We start from the raw sequence: 11814 nt of genomic DNA, 5'->3' as shown, positions 1-11814 counted from the left end.
GGTGGCAGCTCCAGGGATCCCAGGGGACGTCAGGAGGTGGCAGCTCCGGGGACCGCAGGGACATCGGGATGTGGTGGCTCCAGGGCCATCAGGAGCAGGTGGCAGCTCCGGGGATCCCAGGGGACGTCAGGAGGTGGCGGCTCCGGGGCCAGCGGTGCCATAAGGAGCAGGTGGCGGCTCCGGGGACCCCAGGGGACATCGGGAGGTGGCGGCTCCGGGGACCGCAGGGACATCGGGAGGTGGCGGCTCCGGGGACCGCAGGGACATCGGGAGGTGGCGGCTCCAGGGCCATCAGGAGCAGGTGGCAGCTCCGGGGATCCCAGGGGACGTCAGGAGCAGGTGGCAGCTCCAGGGACCCCAGGGGACATCAGGACCAGGTGGTGGCATCTCCGGGGACTCCAGGGGACGTCAGGAGCAGGTGGTGGCGGCTCCAGGGATCCCAGGGGACGTCAGGAGGTGGCGGCTCCGGGGCCAGAGGTGCCATCAGGAGCAGGTGGCGGCTCCGGGGACCCCAGGGGACATCGGGAGGTGGCGGCTCCGGGGACCGCAGGGACATCGGGAGGTGGCGGCTCCAGGGCCATCAGGAGCAGGTGGCAGCTCCGGGGATCCCAGGGGATGTCAGGAGCAGGTGGCAGCTCCAGGGACCCCAGGGGACATCAGGTGGCAGCGGCCTGGGGACACCAGGGCCATCAGGAGCAGGTGGTGGCGGCTCCAGGGATCCCAGGGGACGTCAGGACCAGGTGGCAGCTCTGGAGACCCCAGGGGACATCGGGAGGTGGCGGCTCCGGCGCCGTCAGGAGCAGGTGGTGGCAGCTCCAGGGACCTCAGGGACCCCAGGGGACGTCGGGAGGTGGCAGCTCCGGCCGTCAGGAGCAGGTGGCATCTCCAGGGACCCCAGGGGACATCAGGAGGTGGTGGCTCCGGGGACCGCAGGGGACGTCAGGAGCAGGTGGCAGCTCCAGGGATCCCAGGGGACGTCGGGAGGTGGCGGCTCCAGGGACCCCAGGGGACGCCGGGAGGTGGCGGCTCCGGCCGTCAGGAGCAGGTGGCGACTCCAGGGATCCCAGGGGACGTCAGGAGCAGGTGGTGGCGGCTCCAGGGACCCCAGGGACCCCAGGGGACGTCAGGAGGTGGCGGCTCCGGGGCCAGAGGTGCCATCAGGAGCAGGTGGCGGCTCCGGGGACCCCAGGGGACGTCAGGAGGTGGCGGCTCCGGCCGTCAGGAGCAGGTGGCCGCGCTGGCCCCGAAGAACCGGGGCTGCGTGAGCGGCCGCAGCAGCAGCGCGAACAGCCCCAGCCCCAGCGCGTAGCAGAGCAGCAGCGCCCGGCGCCGCCGGTGCCCGAGCGCCGCCCCCAGCGCCGGGAAACCCACGGAGTTGCAGAAGGAGTGACACAGCACGGGGCCCACCAGGTGACCTGCAGGGGACAATGGGGACAATGACACCATCAGTGACACAGCACCGGGCCCACCAAGTGACCTGCAGGGGACAATGACACTGGTAAGAGTGACACAGCACCGGGCCCACCAGGTGACCTGCAGGGGACAATGGGGACAGCGATGACAATGGGGACAGGGACACAGCACCGGGCCCACCAGGTGACCTGCAGGGGACAATGACACTGGTAAGAATGACACAGCACCGGGCCCACCAGGTGACCTGCAAGGGACAATGGGGACAGTGATGACAATGGGGACAGGGACACAGCACCGGGCCCACCAGGTGACCTGTGAGAGGGGACAATGACACTGGTAAGAGTGACACAGCACCAGGCCCACCAGGTGACCTGCAGGGGACAATGGGGACAGTGACACCGGGCCCACCAGGTGACCTGTGAGAAGGGACAATGGGGACAGTGATGACAATGGGGACAGTGACACAGCACTGGGCCCACCAGGTGACCTGCAGGGGACAATGGGGACAATGGGGACAATGGGGACAGTGACACAGCACCGGGCCCACCAGGTGACCTGTGAGAGGGGACAATGACACTGGTAGGAGTGACACAGCACCGGGCCCACCAGGTGACCTGCAGGGGACAATGGGGACAATGGGGACAGTGACACCATCGAGAGTGACACAGCACCGGGCCCACCAGGTGACCTGCAGGGGACAATGGGGACACCGATGACAATGGGGACAGGGACACAGCACCGGGCCCACCAGGTGACCTGCAGGGGACAATGGGGACAATGACACCGTCAGTGACACAGCACCGGGCCCACCAGGTGACCTGCAGGGGACAATGGGGACAGTGATGACAATGGGGACAATGACACCGGCAGGAGTGACACAGCACCGGGCCCACCAGGTGACCTGCGAGAGGGGACAATGGGGACAATGACACCATCAGTGACACAGCACCGGGCCCACCAGGTGACCTGCAGGGGACAATGGGGACAGTGATGACAATGGGGACAGGGACACAGCACCGGGCCCACCAGGTGACCTGCAGGGGACAATGGGGACAGCGATGACAATGGGGACAGGGACACAGCACCGGGCCCACCAGGTGACCTGCAGGGGACAATGGGGACAATGACACCATCAGTGACACAGCACCGGGCACACCAGGTGACCTGCGAGAGGGGACAATGGGGACAGTGATGACAATGGGGACAGGGACACAGCACCGGGCCCACCAGGTGACCTGCAGGGGACAATGACACCATCGAGAGTGACACAGCACCGGGCCCACCAGGTGACCTGCAGGGGACAATGGGGATAGTGATGACAATGGGGACAGGGACACAGCACCGGGCCCACCAGGTGACCTGTGAGAGGGGACAATGGGGACAATGGGGACAATGACACCATCGAGAGTGACACAGCACCGGGCCCACCAGGTGACCTGCAGGGGACAATGGGGACAGCGATGACAATGGGGACAGGGACACAGCACCGGGCCCACCAGGTGACCTGCAAGAGGGGACAATGGGGACAATGACACCATCGAGAGTGACACAGCACCAGGCCCACCAGGTGACCTGCAGGGGACAATGGGGACAGTGACACAGCACCGGGCCCACCAGGTGACCTGTGAGAGGGGACAATGGGGACAGTGATGACAATGGGGACACGGACACAGCACCGGGCCCACCAGGTGACCTGCAGGGGACAATGACACTGCTAGGAGTGACACAGCACCAGGCCCACCAGGTGACCTGCAGGGGACAATGGGGACAATGACACCGGGCCCACCAGGTGACCTGCAGGGGACAATGGGGACAGTGACACAGCAGCAGGCCTACCAGGTGACCTTCAGGAGGGACACTGAGGACAGTGACATCATTGGGGACAAGTGGCCACCGCGGCCACCCCACCAGCTGACCCTCGAGGGGGGTCACACCGGGGACAGTGACACCAGCGGGGACAGCGGCGGCGTCAGTGCAGCCACCCCCGGGTGACTCATTGGGGTGACGTTGGGGACAGCGGTGACATCGCGCGGTGACATCGCGCGGTGGCCTCACCTGTGCGCAGGAAGATGAAGGCCGTGTAGGCGCCGAACAGGGCGGTGTAGGAGAACTGGAAGGCTGCGGGGACACGGAGGTGACACCGGGACGTTGTCCCCACGCCGGCCTTGGTGCCGCCCCGTTGCCGGCTCGGTGTCCCCGTCGTCACCATCCCAGTGCCACCATCCCCCCACTGCCATCGTCTCAATGTCCCCGTCGTCTTCCTCGTCACCATCCCAGTGCCACCGGCTTCCCCATCATTGTCACTGTCGCAGTGCCACCATCCCGTCATTGTCCCCCCACTGCCACCGTCTTAATGTCCCCATCAGCTTCCCCGTCACTGTCACTGTCCCAGTGCCACCATCCCGTCATTGTCCCCCCACTGCCATCGTCTCAATGTCCCCGTCGTCTTCCTCGTCACCATCCCAGTGCCACCGGCTTCCCCATCATTGTCACTGTCCCAGTGCCACCATCCCATCATTGTCCCCCCGCTGCCATCGTCTCAATGTCCCCATCGGCTTCCCCGTCACTGTCCCAGTGCCACCATCACCCCCCCATTGTCTTCCCCATCCTGTCACTGTCCCATTGTTGTCACCAACCACTCCTGTCCCTGTCCCCATCCCGCACTTGTCCCCATCCTGTCCCTGTCCCCATCCCAACCCCATTCCATGCTTATCCCCATCCCTGTCCCCATCCTGTCCTTGTCCCTGTCCCCTCCCTGTCCCCAAGTGCCACCTGCTGCCATGAAGATGCTCCCGACGGATCCCTGCCGGAATCGGAGCTGCTCGATGACGTGGTGGAAATGGGCTGCGAAGGGACAACGGGGACAGTGACACCGGGCTGGGGACACTGGGTTGGGGACACCCGCGCGTGGGGGGACGCGGGGCTGGGGACACCCGCAGGACACCAAGGCTAGGGACAACCGCACGCGGGGAGTCACCGACACCGAAGTACAGGGGACACGCGAGGACAGCGCGCGATGGCATTGCCACCACTGTTGGGGACATGGGGTTGGGGACACTCACCGACACTGAAGAACAGGGGACACGCGAGGACGGCGCGCGGTGGCATTGCCACCACTGTTGGGGACATGGGGTTGGGGACACTCACCGACGCCAAAGAACAGGGGACACGCGAGGACAGTGCGCGGTGGCATTGCCACCATGGTTGGGGACACGGGGTTGGGGACACTCACCGACGCCAAAGAAGAGGGGACACGTGAGGATGGTGCGTGGGGCAGTGTCACCACCATTGGGGACATGAAAGGACGACGCGCGGGGCAGCGTCACCGCCGTTGGGGACACTCATGGGGACACTCATGCCGAAGAAGAGGGGAAACGCGAGGACGGTGCATGGGGTAGTGTCACGGGGTTGGGGACACGCGAGGACGACGCGCGGGGCAGTGTCACCGTGGTTGGGGACACCCGGGGGGACACTCACCGACACCAAAGAACAGGGGACAGGGGAGCACGGCAGTGTCACCAGGGTTGGGGACACCCTTGGGGACACCCATGGGGACACTCACCCACACCGAAGAATAGGGGACACGCGAGGACGGCAGTGTCACCGGGGTTGGGGACACGCGAGGATGGCAGTGTCACTGGGCTGGGGACACCCTTGGGGACACTCACCAACACCGAAGAACAGGGGACAGGGGAGCGCGGCAGTGTCACCGGGTTGGGGACACCCATGGGGACACCCTTGGGGACACTCACCGACACCAAAGAACAGGGGACAGGCCAGGACGGCGCGGGCCGGCCCGGTGCAGGGCAGCAGAACCGGTACCATGCAGGCCCGGAACACGGAGAACGGGGGACAGGGGAGCGCGGCAGTGTCACCAGGTTGGGGACACAGGGTTGGGGACACCCTTGGGGACACTCACCGACACCGAAGAACAGGGGACACGCGAGGACGGCGCGGGCCGGCCCGGTGCAGGGCAGCAGAACCGGTACCATGCAGGCCCGGAACACGTTGAACAGGGCACAGGGGAGCGCGGCAGTGTCACCGGGTTGGGGACACCCTTGGGGACACCCGTGGGGACACTCACCGACACCGAAGAACAGGGGACAGGCCAGGACGGCGCGGGCCGGCCCGGTGCAGGGCAGCAGAACCGGTACCATGCAGGCCCGGAACACGGGGGACAGGGGACAGGGGAGCACGGCAGTGTCACCAGGTTGGGGACACGGGGTTGGGGACACCCTTGGGGACACTCACCGACACCAAAGAACAGGGGACAGGCCAGGACGGCGCGGGCCGGCCCGGTGCAGGGCAGCAGAACCGGTACCATGCAGGCCCGGAACACGGGGGACAGGGGACAGGGGAGCGCGGCAGTGTCACCGGGTTGGGGACACGCGAGGACGGCAGTGTCACCGGGTTGGGGACACGGGGTTGGGGACACTCACCAACACCGAAGAACAGCGGACAGGCCAGGACGGCGCGGGCCGGCCCGGTGCAGGGCAGCAGAACCGGTACCATGCAGGCCCGGAACACCAGCTCCTCCGTCAGCGGAGCCACCACCTGGTTCCGCAGCCAGCGCACGTCGGCCAGACACAGCGCCCACAGGCGCGGGGCTGGGGACACAGGGACACGAGTGTCACCAGGGGCCACCAGGGGTCACCAAGGGACACAGGGACACAGGGACACCAAGGGACACAGTGCCCACAGGCGCGGGGCTGGGGACACCGGGACACGGATGTCACCAAGGGACACGGGGACACCAAGGGACACAGCGCCCACAGGTGTGGGGCTGGGAACACCAGGGGACATGGATGTCACCAGGGGTCACCAGGGGACACGGGTGTCACCAGGGGTCATCAAGGGACACAGGGACATGGGGACACCAGGGGACACCAAGGGACACAGCGCCCACAGGCGCAGGGCTGGGGACACGGGACACAGAGGTCACCAGGGGACATGGGGACACCAGGGGACACGGGGACACCAGGGGACCCACAGAGGGGACACAGCGCCCACAGGCGCGGGGGCTGGGGACACCAGGGGACACCAGGGGACACGGGGACAAGGGTGTCACCAGGGGTCACCAAGGGACACAGCGCCCACAGGCGCGGGGGCTGGGGACACCAGGGGACACGGGGGTCACCAAGGGACACAGGGACACGGGGACACCAGGGGACACCAAGGCACACAGCGCTCACAGGCGCAGGGCTGGGGACACGGGTGTCACCAAGGGACACGGGGACACAGCCCTGATGGGCATCAGGGGACATGGTGGGGGGTGGCAGGGTGTCACACGGGGCCACTTATGGGGATTGGGGGACACAGTGGGGGATGGCGGGGTGTCACATGGGGCCACTTGTGGGTCCCAGCCCTCCCACGGACGGCACATGGGCCACTTATGGGGATCAGGGGACATGGGGGGGTGTCACACGGGGCCACTTGTGGGTCCCAGCCCCCCGCGGAGGGGCCAGGGCCCCCCCTTACCGCAGAGCACCTTGAGGCCGTCCAGCCAGTGCCAGGGACAGTCCATGGAGAGCTGGATGAGGGGCCCCAGGAAGAGCACCTGGACGGGAGGGACACGGGGACGTCGGGACGGGGACGGTGACACCGCGGGGCGCCCTGCGTCCCTTCCCGGCACCCACCATGGTCAGCAGCAGCGGCAGCAGCGTCGCCGCCACCAGCCCCTCCAGCCGCAGCCCCAGCAGCGCCAGCAGCGGCGTCTCGGCCTGGGGACACGGGGACAACGGGGACGCGGTGACAACGGGGATGCGGTCAGCGCCGCCCGGACGCCTGGGCCCCTCCATCGTGTCCATCCTCATCCTGGACGCCTGGGCCCTCTCCGTTGTGTCCATCCCCCTTCCGGACGCCTGGGCCCCCCAATCATGTCCATCCCCATCCCAGACCCCTGGGCCCCCCCATCGTGTCCCCTGTCCCCCCCGGACACCTGGGCCCTCCCCGTTGTGTCCGTGTCCTCCCCGGACGCCTGGGCCCCCCCATCATGTCCATCCCCATCCCGGACACCTGGGTCCCTCCCCATCGTGTCCATGTCCCCTCCAGATGCCTGGACCCCCCCATCGTGTCCCCCGTCCCCCCGCCTGGACGCCTGGGCCCTCCCATCGTGTCCATCCCCATCCCGGACGCCTGGGCCCTCTCCCCGTCCCGTCCCTGTCCCCAGGTGTCACCTCGAGGCCCGTGAGCTCCTTCCAGACCCAGACGAGCGCTGGGGACAGCGCGGCCACCACCAGGACACTCGTGAAGCGGCGCTTGATCACGGCCGGGTGGTCCCTGCACCGGGGGGGGGCCGGGTGTCACCCCCCCGGGACCCCCATAGACCCCTCCGGACCCCATAGAGCCCCCCAGAACCCCATAGACCCCCCTAGGACCCCCCCGGACCCCGCCAGACCCTCATAGACCCCCCAGGACCCCATAGAGCTCCCCCGGACCCCATAGAGCCCCCTAGGACCCCCCCAGACCCCCGTAGACCCAATTGGACCCCACAGACCCCTCCCAGACCCCATAGACCCCCCTGGACCCCATAGAGCCCCCCTAGACCCCCCCCAGACCCTCATAGACCCCCCCCCAGGATGCAATTGGGCCCCACAGACCCCCCAGCTCCCCTCCCCGGGACCCCATAGAGACCCCCCAGGACCCCCCCAAACCCTCATAGACTCCCCTGGATCCCATAGAGCCCCCCTGGATCCCATAGAGCCCCCCCCAGAACTCCCCCAAACCCTCATAGACCCCCCCAGGACCCAATTGGACCCCCTAGAACCCCCTTGAACCCCACAGACCCCCCAGCTCCCCTCCCCGGGACCCCATACAGCCCCCCAGGGCCCCATAGACCCACCCAGGACCCCATTGAGCCCCCCTGGACCCCCCCAGACCCTCATAGACCCCCCCAGGACACAATTGGACCCCACAGACCCCCCAGCTCCCCTCCCCGGGACCCCATAGAGCCCCCCAGGACCCCATAGAGACCCCCAGGACCCCCCCAGATCCCCATAGACCCAATTGGACCCCATAGACCCCCCCCCGGACCCCATAGAGCCCCCGGGACCCCATAGAGACCCCCAGGACCCCCCCCCAGAACCCCATAGACCCCCAGGACCCAATTGGACCCCCCAGAACCCCCTTGAACCCCACAGACCCCCCAGCTCCCCTCCCCCGGACCCCATAGAGCCCCCCAGGACCCCATAGACCCCCCCCAGGACCCCATAGAGACCCCCAGGACCCCCCAGATCCCCATAGACCCAATTGGACCCCATAGACCCCCCCCGGACCCCATAGAGCCCCCTAGGACCCTATAGAGACCCCCAGGACCCCCCCCAGAACCCATAGACCCCCCAGGACCCAATTGGACCCCCCAGGACCCCCTTGAACCCCACAGACCCCCCAGGACCCCATAGAGCCCCCCAGGACCCCATAGAGCCCCCCAGGACCCACCAGGGACACCCCAGACCCACCCCCCTCCCCGGGACCCGCCCCCCCCGGTTCCCGGTATCGGTCCCCGTTTCCCGCCCGATGCTGGTCCCGGTTCCCGGTGCCGGTTCCCCCCCAGATCCCCGTTCCCCCCCGGTGTCGGTTCCCGGTCCCCGTTTTCCCCCGGTGCCGGTCCCGGTTCCCGGTGCCGGTACCCGTCACCCCCCGGTGCCGGTTCCCCCCCGGTCCCCGTTCTCCCCCGGTGCCGGTTCCCGGTGCCGGTCCCCGTTCCTCCGCGGTGCTGGTTCTCAGTTCCGTTCCTGCCCGGTGCCGGTCCCCGTTCCTCCCCGGTGCCGGTGGTGCCGGTTCCCGGTGCCAGTTCCCCCTTGATCCCCGTTCCCGCCCGGTGCCGGTCCCGGTTCCCGGTGCCGGTTCCCGGTCCCGTTCCCCCCCGGTGCCGGTCCCGGTGCCGGTCCCGGTGCCAGTTCCCCCTTGATCCCCGTTCCCGCCCGGTGCCGGTTCCCGGGTGCCGGTTCCCGGTCCCCCCCGGTGCCGGTCCCGGTGCCGGTTCGGGCCCGCCCCCCGTACCGCGGCAGGGGGCTGCCCCACACGTAGAGGCTCCCCACGTAGGAGCAGGCCAGGCTGAGGCAGGCGACGAGCGCGGCCCAGCACGGCCCGGCCGCGCCCGGTTCCGCTCCCGGTCCCGGTTCCGGTTCCGCTCCCGGTGCCGCCGCCGCGGCCCAGGACGCGTCGCCCGCGGCCTCCGACACCGCCATGGCGCGGCGGGGGCGGGGCCAGGCGCGCGGGGGCGGGGCGGGGGCGGGGCCGGACGGGCAGGGGGCGGGACCTAACCCGTCCCGGACGGGGGCGGGGCCAGGCGCGGCGGGGGCGGAGCCGGACGGGCAGGGGGCGGGACCTAGAAACGTCGGGGCGGGGCCTAGAAGCCTCGGGGGCGAAAAGCTCGGGGGCGGGACCTAGAGGGGGCGGGGTCTCGAGAGGGCGGGGCGAGCAGCGGCGCCGGCTTCGGGGACAGCGGGAGCGGCGGGAGGAGCGGGGAGAAACCGGGATGGGCAGCGGGAATGGGGGAACCGGGAGACACCGGGAGCCGTCGAACCGGGATGGGCAGCGGGAATGGGGGAACCGGGAGCCACCGGGAGACACCGGGGGACACCTGGAGCAACCGGGGGACACCGGGAGCCATCGAACCGGGATGGGCAGCGGGAATGGGGGAACCGGGGGCCACCAGGAGCAACCGGGAGACACCGGGAGCAACCGGGGGACACCGGGAGCCATCAAACCGGGATGGGCAGCGGGAATGGGGGAACCGGGAGACACCGGGAGCAACCGGGGGACACCGGGAACCCTCGAACCGGGATGGGCAGCGGGAATGGGGGAACCGGGAGCAACCGGGGGACACTGGGAGTCACCGGGCCGGGATAGGGCAGCGGGAATGGGGGAACTGGGAGCCACCGGGAGCCACCGGGAGCCACCGGGAGCCATCGAACTGGGATGGGCAGTGGGAATGGGGGAACCGGGATCAACCGGGAGCCACTGGGGGACACCGGGAGCAACCGGGGGACACTGGGAGCAACTGGAGGACACCAGGAGCCATCGAACCGGGATGGGCAGCGGGAATGGGGGAACCGGGAGCCACCGGGAGCACCCAGGGGACACCGGGAGTCACCGGCCCAGGATGGGGCAGCGGGAATGGGGGGATCTGGGAGCCCCCGGGCCGGGATGGGCAGCGGAAACGGGGGGATCCGGGAGCCCCTGGGCCTCAGGCCGCCCACTCGGCCAGGTTGGCCACCTCCCGCAGCCACGCGGCCCCCTCGGCCGGTGGCCGGGGGGGGGACACGGGCACCGGGGGGGCCCCGGTGTCCGGGGGGGGCCACGGGGGAGCCCTCGGGAGCCGCCGGTGGGAGCCCTGCAGAGGGGGAGGAAATGGGGCAAAACGGGGCAAAAACAGTGAAAAACGGCGGGGGGAGGGGGCAATAGGTGCCCTCACCGGTCCCCATGTCCCCATGTGGCTGCTCGTCCTCGTCCTTGTCTCCGTCCTCCTGTTGGAAACGCACCGGGATGAGCGGGACAGGGACGGACAGGGGGACAGGGACGGACATGGGGACAGGGACAGACACGGGGACAGGGATGGACACGGGGACAGGGATGGACAGGGGGACAGGGACAGAAACAGGGATGGGGATGGACATGGGGACAGGGATGGACACAGGGACAGGGACGGACATGGGGACAGGAATGGACAAGGGGACAGGGACAGACACAGGGATGGGGATGGACATGGGGACAGGGATGGACAAGGGGACAGGGACGGACACGGGGACAGGGATGGACACAGGGACAGGGACGGACATGGGGACAGGAATGGACAAGGGGACAGGGACAGACACAGGGATGGGGATGGACAGGGGGACAGGGATGGACAGGGGGACAGGGACGGACACAGGGACAGGGATGGACAGAGAGAGCGACACAAAGACACAGACGGACAATAGGACAGAGATGGACAAGAGAACAGGAATGGACAGAGGAACAGGGACAGGGGGACGGAACACCCCGTCACCCACTTTGGGGACGTCACAGGCGGTGGCCGGGAGCCGGCGGTGGCGGGTGACATCGTCCAGGCGGCGGTGGGCGGCGGCGGCCAGCGCGGGGGTGTCGGGGACCTGCGGGGACCGCGGTGACACCCCGGGGGACACATGGGGCGCCCGTCCCGCTGTCCCCGTGTGCCTGGTGACACCCCCGGGGACACATGGGGCACCTGTTCCACTGTCCCTGTGTCGCTGGTGACACCCCAGGGGACACATGGGGCGCCCGTCCCGCTGCTCCCGTGTCCCTGGTGACACCCCGGGGCACATAGGGTGCCCATCTCATTGTCCCTGCTGTCCCCGTGTCCCTGGAGACACCCCGGGGGACAGAGGGTGCCCTTCTCATTGTCCCTGCTGTCCCCGTGTCCCTGGAGACACCCCGGGG

The 11814-nt window shown here is 68.8% G+C and overlaps 1 protein-coding gene across 1 annotated transcript; it reads right to left on the bottom strand.

The window, feature by feature from the left end:
* Window positions 1-1218: 1218 nt before the first annotated feature.
* RCE1 (Ras converting CAAX endopeptidase 1) lies at window positions 1219-9602 on the bottom strand. The gene is made up of 8 exons (XM_088538351.1): window positions 9415-9602; window positions 7590-7692; window positions 7050-7133; window positions 6892-6970; window positions 5853-6020; window positions 4186-4257; window positions 3469-3531; window positions 1219-1415 (listed from the first exon to the last, which is right to left on the bottom strand). Exons 1-8 carry the CDS (start codon window positions 9600-9602, stop codon window positions 1219-1221), a joined length of 954 nt encoding a protein of 317 aa, XP_088394477.1.
* Between the last annotated feature and the right edge of the window lie 2212 nt (window positions 9603-11814).

Source organism: Tinamus guttatus, unplaced genomic scaffold, assembly GCF_059628265.1.
Source record: "Tinamus guttatus ecotype Peru unplaced genomic scaffold, ASM5962826v1 Tinamus_guttatus_pri_ptg001025l, whole genome shotgun sequence".
Lineage (NCBI taxonomy): Eukaryota > Metazoa > Chordata > Aves > Tinamiformes > Tinamidae > Tinamus > Tinamus guttatus.
This window is presented reverse-complemented; position numbering and strand designations above follow the sequence as displayed.